The 20,548-nt window shown below is 48.2% G+C and overlaps 1 protein-coding gene across 1 annotated transcript in view; it reads right to left on the bottom strand.

The window, feature by feature from the left end:
• Positions 1-6,970: 6,970 nt before the first annotated feature.
• LOC144100007 (uncharacterized) overlaps positions 6,971-20,548 on the bottom strand; it is a 31,415-nt gene continuing 17,837 nt past the window's right edge. The window contains exons 3-5 of the mRNA XM_077633060.1: positions 10,580-10,687; positions 8,404-8,511; positions 6,971-7,220 (exon numbers count right to left, since the gene is read on the bottom strand). Coding sequence (XP_077489186.1) covers positions 7,207-7,220; positions 8,404-8,511; positions 10,580-10,687 — 230 coding nt within the window. The 3' untranslated portion in view covers positions 6,971-7,206. The remainder of the gene's footprint in view (positions 7,221-8,403; positions 8,512-10,579; positions 10,688-20,548) is intronic.

The raw sequence follows: 20,548 nt of genomic DNA, 5'->3' as shown, positions 1-20,548 counted from the left end.
TGCTCGCAGTCAAACATATGCTCCGGACCTTACGTGGTGGTCAGGACCCGGGACTCCATCGCGGCACCTGGAGCCAGACTGCTGGGGTAGTTACCACCATCATATCGTCATCGGTCTTCATCCATCAAGGGCCCGTCGATTACGCCGTAGGTGTTCTGTGGTCAATTGGGACACGTTTCACACCACCGTCGAAGGTCTCTCTCTGCAATCATCTACACTACTTGTAGACTGCATACAAACTGCGCTGAATAAGAAGGCTACTGCTGTCACCTGGACGGACGTGAATCGGCCGGCGCCGGATGTGGGTCTGCTTAACCTGTGGGCTGCTCGCCGACAAGCGGAGATGGCAGCTTCCCGAGACCCGACTTCTGCGCAAGCACGGACAAGGCTGAATTACCTTACTGCCAAGACTCGCAGATATGAACGCGATCTCTCGCGACGGCAGTGGCATGCGTAGTGTGAGCAGTTCTCGACAAAGTCATCGAATGCTGCTCTCTGGCGAACGTTTCGTGCAATGGAACATGATCCCCGTCGTCCTGATGCAGCGACCACGCATGTTTCGCAGCTAACTTAGCTCCGGATGATTTTGCCAGAGAGGCAGCGCGGAAGTTTTTCCCCAAGTATAATGTGTTGCCTCCAAGGGTCATAGGAGCCCCCTTGGCTCCCATCTACATCCGACGCCGAGGGAATTGCAAGCCCATTTTGAACGCCCGAGTTGCTTGCAGCAATAGACGAGGCCCGTCGGAAGACTGCGCCCGGTCCGGACTCCATTCCGTACGAGGTTTACAAGAACTTAAGTTCCGCTGTACTGCCTCAACTCCTCGCCACCATTAACAAGGTATGGAGAGAAGGCGTCGTACCAGAAACCTGGAAATCGGCTATTGTGATCCCCATACCAAAGCCGGGGAAGCCGCTGACAGACCTCGGAAATTTCCCGCCTATATCGCTTACGCCAACATTATGCAAGCTTACCGAAAAAAATGCTTGTCACACGACTGTCGTGGTGGCTTGAGCACCATGGTTTCTAGCATCCTGCCCAAATTGGCTTTCGTACGTCCATAGGTACAGAAGATGGACTGGTTGTCTTGGCGTCAGCAGTTCTGGCCTCAACTCGCAGCCACAATGTACGTACTGTACTGGCCATGGACGTTGAAAAGGCGTACGATAATATCAGTCGTGCTGCCATCCTGGAATCGCTTGACATGCTGCATTTCCCCGTTAGAGTGCTCAATTTTGGTAAATCCTTCCTTGAAGGCCGACACTCTGCCATACGCCTCGGTAGTGAGGCCGTCGGATCATTTGTGCCTCTTCGCGGCGTTCCCAAGGGATCGGTGTTATCACGAACATTATTTAATATTGCTTTTATCCCCCTTGCTTGGCGCTTACATGATGTCTCTGAGATTAAGTTCTTATTGTATGCTGATGATTAACGGTGTGGAGCACTCACAACGACCTGATGACTCAAGCAGCAGGCCTACAATCCGCCATAGATACTACATCGACTTTTACTTCTTCAATTGGTCTGCAGCTTTCAGTGAGCAAAACCACGTTCGTGTCAGTCGCCAACCGCTGGGGGCGCCGTAAATTGGCTGCAACACCAATTCGTCTCCATCTATCCGGAACTCCAATTCAAGAAAGTTCGACCGTAAACATCTTGGGCTTGACAATACACGAGTCAGGAACAGGTATTGCTTGGCTTTCTCGGGCTAAAAAGCAAGCAATTCAGGTGTTAGGTCTAATTAGACGCATTGCTCCTAAAACAGGCGGAGCCCGCTCTCATGTTGCACGACAGTTGGTGCGGGCGGTTGTGCAACCGCGCCTCGTTTACCAGGCCCAATTCCAGCATTTGACGAGAGCTAAATGGGATCGTCTAGAAGCTGTTAATCGAGAGGCAATGAGGGTCATCACTTGCCTTCCCCGCATTACCCCGATCGTGGCGCTCCAAGAACATGCGCAGCTGAATACACTAGATGAGCTGGTGCAGCAACGACGCGATGCTCGCCGCCTAAAGTCAAGCCTTACACACACAACGTGTGCACTCAGGGCATATGCTTCATCACACTCAATTCTACAGCCGCCCCCGCCAGTTCTTCCTCCCTGGCGTTTTGTGCAGCTAAGCGACAACAAGCCAACTGATCTACGTCGGCCATCATCTACCCGCGCGGCATCGTCGTTACGCGACCGAATTACACAGCAAGACGCCAATCTGCTGCATGGCTCCATCGTTATGTACGTGGACGCAAGCATCCAGGCCTGCGAAACAACAACGGCAGTTTACTGTCCTTGCAAGCCTGCCCTGAACAAAACGTCAAGGTTTCGCCTCTCAGAACCTCTTTCCTCCTTCTGTGCAGAGATGCTTGCGGTTCAAGAGGCACTTTGCTCTGTGGCCACCGTTCCCATGCTACCCACGGCCCGCATTGTCATTCGCACCGACGCACTTCACGTCACACGCCTACTACGACGAGTCAATCACACCCCAGAAATCTTCCAAGACATCCATCGTCTATCGGCACGCATTCCGCAGCAAATCCGTATTGAGTGGGTCCCGCGTGACCTCCTGAGCGCACAAAGCCGCGCAGATTCTGCGACCCGCCTTTCGACTCCAGCCTCGTCTTTGCCTCGAGTCCTCACTCTGGATGACACCACCCTCCTTTTAACAAGAAAGGAACACCTCCGGCGCCGCACACGGGCTCTAATTCCTCCGTTTGCGGTAACCCTCCCCTGTGGTCTTACCCGTGCAGAGGAGGTTGTGCTTTGGAGGATACGGATCGGGGTTGCCCTAACTCCATCTGTGACACGCAAGTGGCCAGATTTCAAAGATTTATATCCCCGCCCCGGGTGTCCAGTCTGCAAGAACAGAGACTGTGAGGCGGATATCCACCACCTGTTGTGGGACTGCCCGGCGCTGAAGCCGACGAGAATTCGGCACCTGGCGGCAGTGGGACTCTCGCAGGACAATCCGGATTGCTATATTGCCTGGACACAGAGTCCATATCATCGTTCGCTTCTTGATTTCATCAAATCAGCCGGCCTTTTTTCATTTATTTAAGCATCTTACTCATCTGTCACTTCATAGTTTTTATGCCCTGAGGCAATAAACATCGCTTCGAAAAAAAAAACATGTGTTAGTAGCACAAAAAGATGCAGCCGACTGGGTAGGCGACGCATACCACGTGACCAGCATGGCCAAAAAGGCATTCAAACTTCTGAAAGCGATGTTAGGTGATCCAAGACCATAAGCTGTAGCTTCGCTGCGGTGGCCGTGGAGGCGCGCTTGGCCTCCATCGAAATTCGACCGCCGATCCCTGCCGCGGCGGTCGAATTTCGATGGAGGCGAGATGTTAGAGGGCCGTGTACTGTGCGATGTCAGTGCAGGTTAGAGAACCGCAGGTGGTCGAAATTTTCGGAGCCCTTCACTATGGCGTCCCTCATATCCTGAGTCATTTTGGGTCGTTAAACACCCGTAAATCATAAACCTTTGAACGATGCTCCTGTCTCGCGCCCACAGCGCTTCTTCCACTTGGGGTGATATGCTGTGCTGGCGAACACGCAGGCAATGATTGCCCTTTTATGCCATTGGCGCGCGCTTGTCTAGCGGTTACTTGCTGTTTCAATGCCGCCTTTTTCTTGCTATTTTGGGTCGACATGTTCCGGGATGGTGTCGCGAGGGCTATGAGAAGTTCTTCGATCCCCGCGTTAGATGGAAGCGCGTTCTCTTCAACTTCGGACGAGGAAAGTTTAAGACCCCTCCTCGTTCGCAATAACCAAGTGCTGCGGCCAAAGTTGCTTGTTGTTTCTGTGACGAATTGCCATTGCCCTAATGCATATTTTCATGATAGCACCGCATTCGTTCGTAATAAGCGAGCGTTTGTTAATCTGCGGATATTGCAAGTAGGCTCGGCTGTAGTCGGTATCAAGTCCGTGTTGTCAACACTACACTCGATCGCCATTTGCATTCACTAAAACGGTTGAATTATAGCTCTCTGCAACCGCTGAAATCGCACACACGAGCCATGCGGACTCGGTAGGCCTACTCGTCGCGGGAGAGAATCGTCGTCGACTAAAATTTAAGAATTAATTGGCAAGCGTTTATCGCTTGTGACGGTTGGAATGTGCGCATGCGAAAGGTCGCCGCTCGTTTCGCTTATTTCTAATACGAATAAAGTAGAACCAAGCGCGGATATATTCATGCGGTGGCCTCATAACTGTGAAGTTTTCGCTCAGCCGCCAATCTACCGAGCATGTGAAAGGCGACCGTCCGCCGATCGAATTTGTCGGATTTGTTGCCCTAAAAAATGCGTCATACTTCAATGATATGCCGCTTATGGTGGTGCTGGTGTCGTGTTCGGCTTAGTGTAACCGCGGTGAACTCCGACGTCGTCGTCGCGTCGTTGTCCATACTGAAAACTAGCGAACGGATAAAAGCGAAACTCGATGGCAGCAGTGCCACTGCAGTACAGCGAGCGAACGTTGAAGCTTTCGAATGCGTTTGGAAATTATCACGTAGCAGCGCGGGAGTCCGTCTAGTCTGAATGCCACTCGAAGTCGCGAATGTCATTCCACTCATGCCATTCGAACGTACCCGTTTAGCACTGGTATAACACTCCGGAGCCGTCATTCAGCGCATGCATTGCCGCCGTTATGGACAACACTACGGTACACGGTCTCCCCTTCCCGGCTCCCTGGTACTTCTCGGGCTCACTGCACGCCGTGTGGGTCTGTGTGAGAAGCTCCTGCCTCGTTACATCGGTCCGTACCGCATCTTGAGGCAACTGAGCGATGTGACCTACGAACTCACCACGCTGCACCCCCACTCTCATTCCGTGGCCTCCTCCACACAGCTTGTGCACGTCGCCCGTATTAAACCCTACCACTCGCACCCACCCCCCTAGGCCGCACCGGGACTGTGCCTTCTCCCGTGGGGTGGAGGGGGGGGGGTAGTGTTACGGTACACAGTCGCGAAGCGAAGAGGACGTTGTTCTGTCGCTGGGCAGTCTATGACGACAATTAAGGACGCTGCAGCTGGTGCTTAAGAATTGGTTTTTTTGGGGAAAGGAAATGGCGCAGTATCTGTCTCATATATCGTTGGACACCTGAACCGCGCCGTAAGGGAAGGGATAAAGGAGGGAGTGAAAGAAGAAAGGAAGAAGAGGTGCCGTAGTGGTGGGCTCCGGAATAATGTTGACCACCTGGGGATCTTTAACGTGCACTGACATCGCACAGCACACGGGCGCCTTAGCGTTTTTCCTCCATAAAAACGCAGCCGCCGCGGTCGGGTTCGAATCCGGAAACTCCGGATCAATAGTCGAGCGCCCTAACCACTGAGCCACCGCGGCGGGGCTGGTGCTTGAGTGACCTGGTTTGCGCGTGTGTCTTCTGTGTACGGCCTATCGTTCCTGCTGCTCAACTAACCTCGTAATAGTATATTGTATTTTAACGATTCCCGATATTCAAAAGGGAAGCTGCCGCCGATTTTGAGGCTGCTGTGAGTCAGACTTTGGGCCGGAGGCGACCGCTCAGGAGGTAGCACATTGATAAAATAAAATGGAAGAAATAGGAAGAGACGATGTCAGTACCGTTGGCCCGGTCAGTGTTCTTTTTTCTTACGTTCGATATTTGGGAGATGACGTATATGTTGCGGTTATGCACACTCGATGACAGAAGGCACAGGCTCACCGGTGTGATAGAAACAACACCCTTTCACCCTTGCTTAAAACTGCGGTGGTTGCCAACAGAAATGGAAGACTTTTGCTTTCATGCTTAGAAGCTTACGAAAGTTTTTTTTGTTTGCGTTTTAACCACGATAAAGGTCACGCACATTTTCCACACGCGGGCCGATGGGGCCATCAGCGCCGGCAGCGTCAAATGCATCAGCTGGCGCATTCCTTTCGTTTTGGAGGAGCAAGACGCTATAGTCGGATTCAACTCAAGAACGAAGCGGCTTTTCCTCGCCAAAGAAGCTCCTTCCAGCCAATGGCGTCGGCCGATTCTCAAGACCATGCTAGCGTGACAATGCAGAGAGGGGACCGTCCCGACCATGGAGGGAAGGGGCTGTTCCCTTTCAGTATTTTGCCCAGCCCTGGTCAGACGTGAGCCGTCAACAGGTCATTAAATGCCGGTAAAAAGGGAAATTCTACGTTCAAGGTGTGGAGTTGTGCAGAACACTGTGATACCGATGCAGCACAAATTATCAAATTCTGGCCAGTCGGTTTCGGTTTGTGCCGACGGATGCGGCGCTGTTTGACTGCTTCCTTGAACTATTTCAGCAGAGTACGTCGAGGACGACACAACACAATATGTAAATGCTTAAATTGTGGAGGTGTGTTTCAGCCAGCTCTTTCGGCGTCGCCTTCTACTTAGTGAGCAGTTTATCAACTCCATGAACGCATCCTGCTCCCTGAACTGCTGGCTGCCCACACAACAGCGTGAATCCCTTTTTTTTTTGCTTAACCTCGGCCTAAATAATCGTGATTCTCGAAGCTTCCCACGTTTCGGATCAAATTCGAAGCTTGCACCTAGCAGAGTCGCGCACGTCTGGCATTAGGGCACTAGTAAACCACCGCGATATAAGCATAATAATGTAACGATGTTACCACGATGATACATGATCACAATGTGCAACGCACGATCTCGCTAACACAGAAAAATAGGCAAAAACGCGACCTGTGTTGTTTAATACGCAGAACCTCTGTCCAGCGCCCTTTTGCTCCCGCCGCTAGAGCAGTCACGTGATCCCCCCTTGCGGCGCAAGATCGAAGCTAGCACCGTTCGCTCCAGTGTTGGCCCTCGCGCCCAATAGCCAAACACACGCAGCTGCACGCACTAGCTAAAAAAAAGCTAGTAGGGAAAAGAGAAATGTGGAAAGAAGAGAAGGAAACCTTTTCGTCACAGAAAGGTTTTATTTTAGAATTGCAACGTTTTATTTTACCTTATTCTAAATATTTTACACGCAGAAAATGAAAACCCAACGCTGCGTTTTCTGTGTTTATTGTTATTAATTAAGCTGCAATTTTGCATTGGCGGCCACGTGCTGCTCAGATAGCGGGAACCAATATGTGTTGTTACGTTTAGTGTGTTTTGCGTAGTGGAATCAGTTCGAACAATGTGCTAAGTGACGGCTCTTCAGTTCTGTGTCGACAGGTTCGCAATAGTAGCTCGTATGGTTTTCCTCTCGTGTGATCTCTGTCTGGGTTTGCCTCCTCATCCTTAGCTCGCTGCATCTACGGTCCCAGAGGAAACAAATGGGAACAAAGAGAACAGTGAAACAGAAAAAAAAAGCAAAATTGAAATTTAAGTTCAGGCGCTTTTCTACAAAAATAAAAGACAGGCATATAGGTAATTTAAGCATAGCCTCTAATACGCAACAAAACTGAATCGCGCTAATTCAGAGTCTCGTCGCGCCACCCGCCAAAGCAAAGCTACGGCTTTCACAATTGTGGCGTTACAAAGCAAACGATCGAGAAAGGTCTTGCGCTCTGTTTTCCTGCTTATTGTCCTAGTTTTCACAGGATTTATGAGCTGGCAAGGATGGCAATGACCCCTACCTCACATCTAGGGCGGGCCTGTTGCTAACTCCGTTCAACTGTCGCTCCGTGTAACTATGAGTCTGATGGGATAGTTATTTCTAAAAAAAAAGAGGCTAGAAAATAACTCCAGACAGTAGGAAAAGCAGCGTGGTCTGTGGAAATGGACAAACTGGACAGCATATGTCCGGAACTAAGGGCAACCAGTCATGTGGCGAAGAAAATGTTCACCACATTAATCATTATACGAATGTCATAAACTAGGGCACGCAAGGATGCAGTATAAGCGCATGTGATAAGTGAGGTCCCCTGTTTTGCTCTCCGTGCAACTTCCCGGCCGACACCTGGTACGAATCATTCGCACGACATATACCTAGCTGACGGCTTCCGTCAGTTTAACGAAAGCCACGTGATATAGCATCAAATCCCGCAGTGCATGCAGGCGCCGCAAAGCCACGTCACATTTGGTCTGCGTACCCCACGTACCATGCCTGTTTTCTCATTTGTGAGGAATACCTCAGTTTATTCAAAGTGGGCAAAAATTAACTAGCACGGATATTTTGTCTTAACTTTGCGAATCAAGCGCGACATTTACGAGCGCCGAAGCTTCGCACATGACGCCAGCGTGCCAAAATGACCCGAATCATTTCATGTCTAAAGTGGCGTCTACAGAGTCCAATTATCTGCAGCCCCAAGATTCATTTCGGTGCTCGATTGCATGGGAGCGGCGCGTATATCGAGAATAATGTGCGGTAAGGCAGTGAGCACTCTGCCAGGCACTGCTGTGCCAAACAAAATGAACCGCTTGCAATTGTAAGTAAGGAGGCGCAAACTGAAAGCGAAGCGCGTGAGTTCAATATTGAAACAGACTGTTCCCCACCTTTCTGCCAGGAGCAGATACAGTAGAAATCACTGCATGACCACTGGAGGCCAGTTTTTGTGGAATACTTTTCTTTGCAGAGCTTTTCGCAAACTTCGGGCGTGCATTCTGAGGGAAAAAAGGAGACAAAGATTCTTGAGTTTTGTACCACACTGACGAGGCCCCCCCCCCCCCCCCCCCCCCCCCCCTTTTTCCTTCATGCAACCATGCCTCCATGGAAAGCACCCTCCCAGTTCTTGTCACTCATTTGTAAAAAGTGGAGAACGAGCTTGCGCTAGAATTCAGGTGGACACGGTCACTTGCTGCACGCTGAAGAGAAGAACGGGTCACAAATACCTCCCGGGCGCACTACAGTGGTAGCAGTCACAGCAATCGTAGCACTTTGCGGCGGTAGCTCTTGCTTTTGCAGCGCTATTTCCATTAATCGCGCGCTGCTGCATGGCCATTTCGAAGTGCACTCAAAGCCGATGGTGCTTCGCTCGGTGAGGTTTCATAAATCGCAGCTCTAGGTTCTTGGGCAATATCGAAAGCTACCCTCGAACTAAGCGAACTTGTAAGCGTTGAAGGAAAACCGAATACGAAGCAGAAGCTGAACAATTCAGGGTGAACGTCTTATGAAGGGCAGGTTGACATCGATCAGCACCGCAGCATTGGCTGTGACTATTCTGCGCCAGCGTAATGATTAAGATCTGATGAAACCTATTCAAATGAGTATTTGCTCGTAATTTTGTCTTTAGATGAGGATGTTTTCCTGATTACTACTCTGATTGCCTAACCAATTTGATAATTTGAATATTGAATTAAGGGAGGAATTACTCATTAGCATACGCCCACTCAAAGCCATACGGCCACAAAAGAAATCTATTCGTCTTTCACAGCACTCGTGTAGTTCGTTTCTTCTTGTCTACGGTCTACTCTGCGCTGTATTCTCTTGCTTGAACTTCGAGTTGTTGATTAGTTCGGTCTAGCCCTACCATCTGCTAGCCTAGGCGGTAAGCTTAGCTTGTAGAGCGACTACCCTGGATAAGGGGTGGTCGCATGTTCGATCCCTGGACTGAGGCGAGTTTTTATATAGCTACAAAGTTTCTGTGAAAGCTGTATACCTTACCTTGTAGCCGCCGGGCTACCACTGAGTGGATGCTAATTAGTAATTACTCCCTTATTTGGGATTAACTCCACATTTAGGGTTTCCACTGAAGATTGGACACAGACCTTGATTTTGACGGACGCACGTTTAGACTAAGCGTAAACAGCTGGTCTAGTTGGTGGTTTGTAATATTATGACTCATCTTTCCAGCGCACATAAAACACACAGGCAGAGTGAGAGTACACAATACGTGGTGTCAAAGTGTTGCATGATTAGAACCCGCTGCTTCATAATCCTGCTGTACAACTTGTAATATTGCCAATGAGTATAAATTCCAGCGCTGCCTGTTTTTTTAATGCCACTTGTGTCCAATATTTCCGTTAGGCGGCAACCTTGCGGTTTTCAGCTTTGGGGACGCCCAAATATACTAAACCTGATTACGCACTTTTTCAGCGAATGAATGATTTCTATTTCTAATGAACTCCAACTGTTGGTACTTTTTGCTTGGAACCAAATAGCGTCACCATACCTGTGCATGCCATATTTCCGATGAGCGGTACATGGGAACATGTAGGAAGCGGAGCGTTCGTCGCATTCGTAATACTACAGTGAATAGATGGTCTACAGTGGGCACTGAAAGTGCTCGCACTGTTGGCTGTTCCCTGTCAACCTCGTGCCAGGTGTAGTGCCAAGCGGCATGAAATCAGGATCTCCGCTGCTAAGCGCAGGAACCATAAACGTGAAATGAAACACTGACAAAAGAGTTGAAACGTGACTTACAAACAATCAAAACTCTTAGGGGTTTGAGAGGAAATATAGGGGTGGCCTCTTAACACCTTCAATGAGTAGTCTTGAAGTCTTCGACGCGAAAATTAATCGCTGACTCCCTATTGTAATAACTCTCAGTTTTGCAGTTTGCGTTTCAATTGTTTTCTTCACGTTTTATTTGACGCTGATTGTACTATGCGCACAATACAGCGGAATGTCCGTTACTGTGCCTCCCGCTCTCACACCGTAACGCGCATTAACAACGGTCGCAATGGGGTAGGGCAAGAAGATATGGTTCGAGTCCACGACGTGTCTACTCACTCGTTGCCCATGTGCAGCGACAGACGTACTCCTGGCACTCCGATGTGAGGTTCTTCTTGTCGGAGTGCTTGGCCTTGCAGGCCTCTTCACACTTCTCTTTCTGGCATACTGCGGTGTGGAAGAGAAAGAAAAAAAATGGCAGGACATCTACCCTTGCAGTAAAGCGAATTTCAGCGACCGCTGGCTTTGTGCGAATGATGGCGATGCTAGTCGGAGTGTTTAGTAACTGTGGGTGCGAAACACCCAGGGTCACGCACGGCCGTTTATCCATCCATCTTGCGATAGCCAAGTAGGTTGAGAATTCGCCTCGTATGCGGAGCATGCAAGTTGAATCGCCAGTGCCACCAGGTACCCACCCACCAGCTGACAATGGCCCGGCGCTCGGCTTGTCAGGGTTGAAATCCTTGCAAAATGGGTCTTTGACCCCGCCTCCTGTAGACAAAGAACACCTTGTGCTGTGGCTCTCTCTGGCCAGACTGCCGTATAGCCGTTAAAGGTCAATCATCATCATTGTCCATCCATTCATACTCAGAGGTATGGAATACAATAACATCATTGCTAATCAGCAGTCTCGCGTTGTCGTGACGCCGCTCAGTTACGACAAATCAGTGTGCCGCATCATCATTGCGTCATGCGTGATGTCACTATTGGGACCAATCAGTAGGCCGCATCGTCATGACGTCATACGTGACGTTACTACATTTTGATCAATCAGCGTGATGCCTTACACCTGGTGCGCTACGCCGACGACGACGCAAAACCAGGAAGTGTGCCCTGAACAGCTTTCCCTGTAAAATGCAGGAACAATACATCTGATATAACGTCCCTGGCAGGCTGCATCTGATGACAGCGATGAAGTACGAAGCGACGTTCTCACTCACTCACTCACTCACTCACTCACTCACTCACTCACTCACTCACTCACTCACTCACTCACTCACTCACTCACTCACTCACTCACTCACTCACTCACTCACTCACTCACTCACTCACTCACTCACTCACTCACTCACTCACTCACTCACTCACTCACTCACTCACTCACTCGATGCGATTGAGTCCCTTTTCGGGAAAGCAAGACAGGAGGACCGTTTAGCACAACACAGGTATGAAGTTGCCTCAAATCTAGAGAGCATTTACAAGATTAAAGTGAGAGTCAATGCTCGATTCCTGTATGGTTTGAGCAACATCCGTGGGAACACGAAACAATTTCATGAGAATTTGGAATTACTACGTGTGGTGGGTGAGACGCAGCGACGAATGAGCGAGAGGCCCGGGGCACGCGGGGTATCCCTGTGTAGGTCTGAGGGCGAGAACCCGTGATTGCTGTCATCTTCAGTGTTGAGGCGGTGTTTCTGTGGGGGCACGAAATAACAGCAGGATGCCGTTTTGCTCTTTAAAATAATGAATGATTGACGAGGTTAAATTGAGAGTGTTTATAAGCGTGACTGCAGTGAGAAGCCCATCTTGCATCTGCTTCGTATTCATCCCCAGGGGTGTTCCGTCTTTCTATCCAGGGTTGCCGCACGACTCCGCTCTTCCCGCTGCGCGTGCTCGCTAACCTTCGTCCGTTCTGGCTTCAAAAAACATCCTTGTTTTTTCCGTGGTTGTCATGTTGGTCGAAACAATGGTTCGGTTGACTGTGACTCAGGGTGAATTTTCCGAAAGACTTGATAAAACTTTTTGCCGAAGTGTGTCGTGAAGGGAAAAGTTTCACGCACTCGGTTAAGCTTTTCACAGTGACTAGGAAGTATTTGTTTCCTTTCTTGATCCTCACAACTGGGCTCAGGGGATCGGCATGAGTGGTGTCGAACGGTCGTTGCCCAAGGGGAACCGGGTGCAGAAGTTTCCTTTCTTTACCCCTTGGCCCTTTGCAGATAAGGCACCCAATACATTGTCTGTACAGCTCACGAATGTATCTGCGGGCCCCCAGTAACCATTGTGTTTCGCTGACCATAGCTGTTGGCCGATAAATCCCGAAACGGCCTTCCAGGTACTGAAACATAGTACAGAGGCTCATTGATTCTGGAATACCTACAACGTTTTTTGCCATTTGCCTACGTATACCTACAACAACGTTTTTTGCCATTTGCCTACGTTTCACGAAACGGTCGTCCTTTCTTCAGCACGACGTTCTTTGCAAGACCACGTTGTTCTGCAGTACGATCGCATGACTTCTCGCGAGGGGTAGCGGTGTAGTGATCAGATGAATTTCTTCGCCTGACCTATGAATTATCAAAGTTGGTCCTGCAAGCTGACCGTCAGCCATATGCCCAGTTTGTTGGCGATGGCGTAATTCCCAGGGTCGCTTGGGTCTTCAATTGCAGTGTGACTCGCTGCTTCAACGCGTTACATTTTCGATCCCGGTTGGTGGCGTAGTCCAAGTTATACTCCTGAAGAATGCCAAACCATCTCGCTATCTGCGGCTTTAATGTCTCCGTGGCATTTAGGTAGACGAGTGCATGACAATCGGTCACAAAGGCGAGCCCGATGCCAATTGAGAAGGGTCGCAGACTCTCGACGGTCCATACGATGGCTAGCAGCTCCAACTTGCTCGAATGGGAGAACCTTTCAGCTGGGCTGGTCCTCTTGCTGACGTAGCGGACGGGGTACAGCACATTGGTATCATCTGCTTGCAGAAGAATTCCCGCTAACACGTCAGCACAGGCGTCAGTGTGAACTTCTCGCTTTCGCACTGTAGAGCCGCAGCAGTGGACGCAATGTTAGCTCGCTGCTTAGGGTCTGAAAGGCGCCTGCTTGATCTCTGCCACAGCGAAATACTTCTCCTTTTCGAATTAACCAACTCAGTGGCTTGCTCAGCGCCTCGCAGCGCAGGACAAAGCGTCTGAAGAAGCTGGTGAGTATGATGAGTCTGAGAAGCCTCTTGGCTTCGTGAATATCCCTTGGCGCTGAGAACTCGTTGATTGCTTTACCGTTGTGAGTTCCCGGTGTTACGCTTCCTTTTCTGCTTGTAGGGTAGGGCTTAGAAGAAACCGATATGCTTCCCTCTTTCAGTACTATGTCCATCTCGACGAGGTTGGTGCACCCTACCTTATCATTGTTGGCTGCGAAGCACTCTCGGGGCTGGCTGAGGGGCTCTAGTAGAGCTTGACGTTCTTCAGCTGTCGTGGTGTCAAGTGTCAAGTGTGGCAACGTCGTTGTATGGTAGCGGCGCTTGCAGTCTTGAGGCGGCCTGTTTGACTCATTGTACTCAGCTCAGCTGTGTCTTCACTTCCAGCAGTGGACTCAGACTCATGGATCCATTTCTTGAGCACCTTCAGACAGCTGAAAGTGTTTATTACCGGTACGCTGAGCTTCATGATGGCAACATGAAACACTCTGCCAGTCATCGTTCCCTTTCGCTGCAACAGGACGCGTCTCTCCCTTACGTCTACACTTGCCATGTTGAAATTCACTGAACGCGGCTCAAGGGCTATGCCTTTCTTTGTCGTGATTTTGATGGCTTGGTTTTGGACTAAGGGTTCGAGATGCTTAAATGTCTCGTCTCTCGTACATGACATTTAAGGTGCCTTGACGTAGACGATGTGACGTAGGCGATGAGGACGGATAAGTACTGATTTGTGTCTGGCACGACATGAAGCACAATGGATGGATGGATGGATGGATGGATGGATGGATGGATGGATGGATGGATACGGCTGAACCCTTTACATCGGGCGGTGCTCAAGCCACCTAGCCATGTCTTGTGAAATTTTACTCCTGTCTTGCTTTTAGCCACCAATCAGATAACCTTCGCTTGGTTACTTCTAACCTCTTAAAATCCACTTTCCCTTCACTATCCCTAAACCCCAATGCCTTGGGTAAGTCAGCCCCGCTGCCTTCCACTGTAGGGTGAAGCCCTTTACAGAAAAGTATCAAGTGTTCAGCTGTTTCCTCCTCCTCTCCGCACGCAATGCACAAAGTGTCTATCTCCTGGTACCTGACTCTATACGTCTTATTCCGCAAAACTCCAGTCCTGGCCTCAAACAACAAAGAACTTCCCCTACAATTATCATAGATATTTTCTTTGACAATGTCCTGTTTAAAGGTCCGGTATGTTTCTAGTGCCGATTTCGTCAGCATCCCTGTTTTCCACAAAGCTCTCTCTGTTCCTTTAACCTTTTTCTTAACCGATAATTGCCGATTTGCCCCCTTACTGCTGTCCAGATATTTGCTTGTCAATTTTCTAGTTCGCTTTCTCCATTTCGTGTCAACATTCTTTATATACAGGTATCTGAAAACTTTCCTAGCCCACCGCTTTTCCTCCATCCTTCTCAATCGTTCCTCAAATGCTATCTTACTGCTAGCCTCTCTGCTCTCGAAAGACGCCCATCCCATATCACCTTGTACCCCCTGATTTGGTGTATTGCCATGTGCTCCCAAAGCTAACCTCCCTACTCCCCGTTGCCTAATCTCCAGCCTTGCTTGAACATCTGGCCTCATACACAGGACCGCATTCCCGAAGGTCAGGCTAGGGACCATCACCCCTTTCCAGATCCCTCTTACCACCTCATACCTATTGTAATTCCACAGTGCCCTATTTTTCATGACAGCTGCATTCCTACTAGCTTTATTCATTACATATTTTTCATGCTCTGTCAGATACTCAACACTGTTATTTATCCACACCCCAAGATACTTGTACTCATTCACTACTTTTAGCACGAACTCCTGTATTCTATGCTCGCCGCCCTCTTCATTAAATGTCATGACTGCAGATTTTTCATTACTATACTTGAAGCCTAATCTATCTCCCTCTGTACTGCATATGTCTAACAACTTCTGCAGGTCTTCCTTATTGTCAGCCATTATCACTATATCGTCCGCATATATTAGTCCCGGTAATGTCTGTTTAATCAATTCCCCTTGCATGAAAAAAGATAGGTTGAAACCTAGTCCGCTCCCCTCTAGCTTGGCCTCCAAACCTTGCAGGTACAACATGAACAACAAAGGGGACAGAGGACATCCTTGTCTAAGCCCCCGCTGTATCTCTACAGGCCCTGATACATTTTTTTCCCATTTTATGAGCACTCTGTTACCTCTATATATATCTTTTAAAAGATTAATTACTGCATTTTCCACATCCAATGTGCCCAATATGTCCCACAAATGCTCCTGAGTAACGTTGTCATAGGCTCCCCTAATATCCAGAAATGCTAGCAATAAGGGCCTATGTTCCTTTTCCGCAATTTCTATACACTGTGTCAATGAAAATAGATTGTCCTCCAACCTCCTTTGTTTCCACTCACGCCAATCTCCCGTATCTTTTTCTCATAAAACTTGTAAACGGCTGATAAAATTCCACCTTTGCAACGAGCCAATTTTTTTAACATTTAAGTTGAGACTGTACTCTAAATTACGGAAAAACAGAGGAGGAACAAGATGCACTCTTCAACCACCACTGCAGACGTCAGCCTGGTAATCCACTCGCATGATACTCCGGATGAGGGTAATGAAGGTGAAGTAAATTGCTCTCACGTAGAACTCACGCGCACATAAATACACTGACAGGATGTTAACATGGTGTGTGTAAGACAGTGCCTTCAAAATCTTAACACTTTCAGGTGACTCTTGGCAATTCCTTTTTGAATTTTTGGTTTTGCAGTCTATATAGTCACGAGGGTTTCAAAAAAGCCACCTGGTGAGGTTTGAAATACAAAAGCCAACGGTTATTTATGTGCCTGTGCAAAATTTCAAAATGGTTGAAAATTGTTGCATCAAAACACAAGGTCTTGTCACGTAAGTATGCGAGAAATGAGTGAATGGCGTATTTTGTTTTAGAATGTGCACATGGCGCTAGAAACAAAGAAAAAAAAGATCACAGGACGGTTACGAGCTAACAATGCGAATAATCCAGCACCATCTGGCTTGTAAGCGCGCAGAAATGGAGACGTATTGGAATTGATATTTTAGAGTGGATGCTGCAACTACTATAGGTGGGCTTGTCGACGCTGGCGCCCACTGCACACAATTGAGGAGAGAGCTAAGAACAGTTCACGCCGCAGCCACAGGGCCACTGCAGCTAGGAGCCTGTGGTATAACTGAGTAGAATGTCGTTTCGTGATATCGCCAGTGCCGACGTTGCAATATTATTGTAGCTGTGGTAAGGTGAAATTTTACGGAGGCCAAAGTGACGCACTCATATGTTTTTAATCGAGACGAGATAGCATGCCACCGACTCCCTGAACGGTATACAGGGTGTTTCACCTAAGATTTTCAACAATTCTTTAGAATAGGGCTTTTTTTCGGCATAGCATTGTCAGTGGTGTAGTAAATCAGAATGCAGCTATGACGTGCTAACTAGCAGGCTGGTTAAGCAATATTGAATAGTTAACTTTTTAACTATTACTGTTAAGCTCCTTAGTTATTCAGAGGCATGTACCTACCGTAAGTAATTTCCATACCAGTTTTATAATTACAAGAACGCGGTTACTGTTGGCGCTGTGACTCAGTAAATTTAGGCTACACCGTTTCAAAATACATCGATGGTTTTCGAGAAGCTTGCAGACAAAGCAACCTCTCCAGTGCACGTATCTCGTTGAAATAGCAAAAATTGAAAAAAAAAACGCTCTTCCAAATCGAAAAGCCTATTCTTAAACATTTTGGAAGGCGTAGGTGAAACAACCTGCATAACTTATCCTTGTATAAGTATAGAAGACTTATCCGCGTATCAGTATCAACTTAATCATTGGTTTCAGACTTGCACCTTCAGTAGCTCCATCGCAGTTAACGGGCAAGCGGGTCGATGGCAAAAGAAAAAAACAACACAGTGCAAAGACTGTTACAGCAAATTCAGTATCGCGAAGTGCGAAAAATGAACAAAAAAGTGGCCATTCATGGTGACGCGTGGGTTCCAAAAGCCTTGCTTGCTGAATTTTTGAGATGGCTGCGCTGCTGCCCGGTGAAGTTAGTTACGCTAGTATCTTGCGTTCGCCTAGAGAGTTATGTGACTGACGGTCAGCGTTCAGTCACTTGCTACGACTCATTCAGTTCAGCTTGGGAATGGCACATATTCTTTTCCCATGTCCAGACACGTGCCATGAGCACGCAGGCTTGGCAAGGCAAGAAACCTACCCCCAAAAATACACTTATTGCGGAGCTCTAGTTCAAGTAAGCACGAGAAGCTTTTGACTATTTATCGAGGAGCGCTCAGGGCAGACGACTCTGACTGAGCACGTTTCAAGCACGAACACTGAGTAGCGAAATTTTCTGTGTAATCATGAGAGTAAGAGCAACGGTAAAAGGTTGGGCCAGTACAACACACGCAAAAAGACTAATAACGCAGAACGGCGGCACACAAGAAAACATTGATTTAACATATTTTATTTCACCAGAAAGCAAACTGACGACGTTTACGTCATATCAGACAATGAGCTTAATTCGGCGACAGCTACGCTCCGCGTGCGCGCTACGCAGCTTTTCGCGGTATCGCGTGACATATGCGAATGCCATCTCTGTGCTATAAGAATCGAGGCTCCGGCCTCTCCTTTCAGCTTCGACTGTGGTTTTTCTCACCCGACATCACGGAGTGCCCAACACATGCTAGGAGATCAGAGCGCACGGCTGCTGGAAGTTCCACTCCCTTCCCAGCTTCCGCCCTCATCCTCGCATGCTGTCGGAAGTCGTGGGAGGTTCCATATACAGCTCTCACTGTAAGGTTTCGCATATAAAGCTCTCACTGTAATATATAGGAGATCAGAAAGGGCGGAAGCAACGAAACAAAAAGCACAGACACTGCATGCTCACTGCCATCACGTGTTACCAAGTAACCAGGAAAAAGACAACAGAAAGGAAGCACAAGGGGTTGATTTATCTGAACGAAAATTCGAATAAAGTGGCAAGTGTAAGTGAATAAGACAAAAGCTACCGAGGCAAGCTGAAGACAAAAAGGGGCGAGAGTAAACACTAGAAATGGCGCACTTCCGTGCCTTCACAACGTATCACCCATGCTGGAGAAGATCGGGAAAAAGACAAGCGTTAGGGTGCTTTCTCAGTGGCCGACAAGTGATCGACGCTTTTCAGCAGTGTCAATGCTACTCCTGCGTGTAGGCGAGCACTCACAAGTAAGTATAAACTGTGGCATGCGCGGTGAGAGCTGTCTACGTGATCCCTCTAACAAGCGAAAAGATGTCGGTAGGTGTTTAAACCATAGGCTAAGAGAGCATCCCAACAGTGCACAGAGGTCAGTGCAGGGGTGGCCACCTATACGCGGCCACCCGTGCAATCTCTGCAGTGGCCACTGCGGCTGTGCTCCGACGTTTAATAAACGCCCTGTGGTTGATAAGAGTGCGTTGAAAATCATCCGAGATATCACTGAGAGCGATAAGATCCTTTAGACTTGGTAATGAATACGTCAAAATGTAGTCGATCGTATTAAAAAAAAAAACACAACCAGGATTATATCTCAGGAATGTAGGAAACTGTATAATGGTTTGCACAAATCTTTTTAAAGATTGTACATGCGATGCTTTTATCGTTCAGAGTTTGTTTTAATGAAGAATGCCGGGGAAAAACCATGATTTTTTAACCAAAAAAGTTAGGGGTATGCGAGCAGCAATGAGCAGTACATAAAACTCCTTATTGTCAATGGGCTACCCGGTCAGGTGGACGCAAACAGTGAGAAAATTGGTCACCGCAACTTGAGTATTACCATAATAGTTAATAGTTTAGTTGTTATTCACTGTAGTTAGCGTGTGTGTTTATACACAAAATGCAGAGGCAGTGGCATTCAAAGGCTATTAACGTTGTACGATTTTAGTCGCGCCTGTACCGTAAGATATGCACGTCTAAAATGTCAGCCTAATACGTCTAATTACGCATACGAGACCGCGGCACTCATTATGAGGCTCTCCCCGATGTGGTGCAGCTGTTGCATATGGCGCTCCGCTTGACAAAAATGTGGAGTTGCAAGCGACGCTCGTAACTTTTCATTTTTGGCCAGCAAAACCGAAGAATCACAGTGCCGGCGGGGCTGGGCGATCGCTGCTTTATTTTAGGTAGAGAGGATGACAAGACGTGGTGCCGCATTGGAATGCGCATGCGGTCAAGTGCAGTGACTCCACACTGCTGGCCTAGAGCGAAAATTTATAACAGTCGCCTGTAACTCCACAATCTTGTCAGTCGAAGCCCCATACACATCAGCTGCGTTACATCAGGGAGGAGCTTCATGCCGAGCGCCGTGATATGGTATGCTTAATTATACAAATAGGGATGAAAATTTAGACACGTGCATATCTCAGGACACATGAGCGTTGCTAAAATTGTACAAAATAGAATAATCTTTAATATGATAGGGTAGGATAGGATAAAATAGGACGGCAGGCGACTATGGGATAGGTTCTTGTTATAACAGGGGAAAGTTATTAGTAGAGTTCGCAGAGAGAAATAATTTACAGATCATGAATGCCTTCTTACGTAAATGAGTGAACAGAAAGTGGACCTGGAAGAGCGCCATTGGTGAGACTAATAATGAAATAGACTTCATACTATGCGCTCATCCCGGCATCGTGCAGGATGAGGAGGTCCTCGGAAAGGTGCGTTGTAGCGACCACAGAATGGTAAGGTGTCGAATTAGCCTAGATTTCAAGAGGGAACAGAAGAAACTGGTGAAGCGGAAGCCCATTAACGAGAGGGAAGTAGAGGAATTCAGGATTTCGCTACACAACAGATATTAGGCTTTTACTGAGGAAGACAATCGTAAAGTTGAAACAATATCTCACTGCTATCATTACTGAGTGTGCCGTAGAAGTAGGTGGTAGGATGGTTCGACAGGATACCGGCAAGCTACCCCAGGACACGAAAGACCTCATTAAGAAACGACAAAGCATGAGGGCGTCTAACCCTACAGAACACTCTGTATATGAACATTATCAACGCTACCACACGAATGGACCGCCCTTCCCGCATTGAACAATAGGGGCAGCATGCTGCGCGGCGTTGGAGTGGGCTCTGTTTGTGAAGCAGTCGTCG

This window comes from Amblyomma americanum, chromosome 1, assembly GCF_052857255.1.
Source record: "Amblyomma americanum isolate KBUSLIRL-KWMA chromosome 1, ASM5285725v1, whole genome shotgun sequence".
NCBI lineage: Eukaryota > Metazoa > Arthropoda > Arachnida > Ixodida > Ixodidae > Amblyomma > Amblyomma americanum.
Note: the sequence above shows the minus strand (reverse complement) of the source record. Positions and strands in the feature narration are given on the sequence as shown.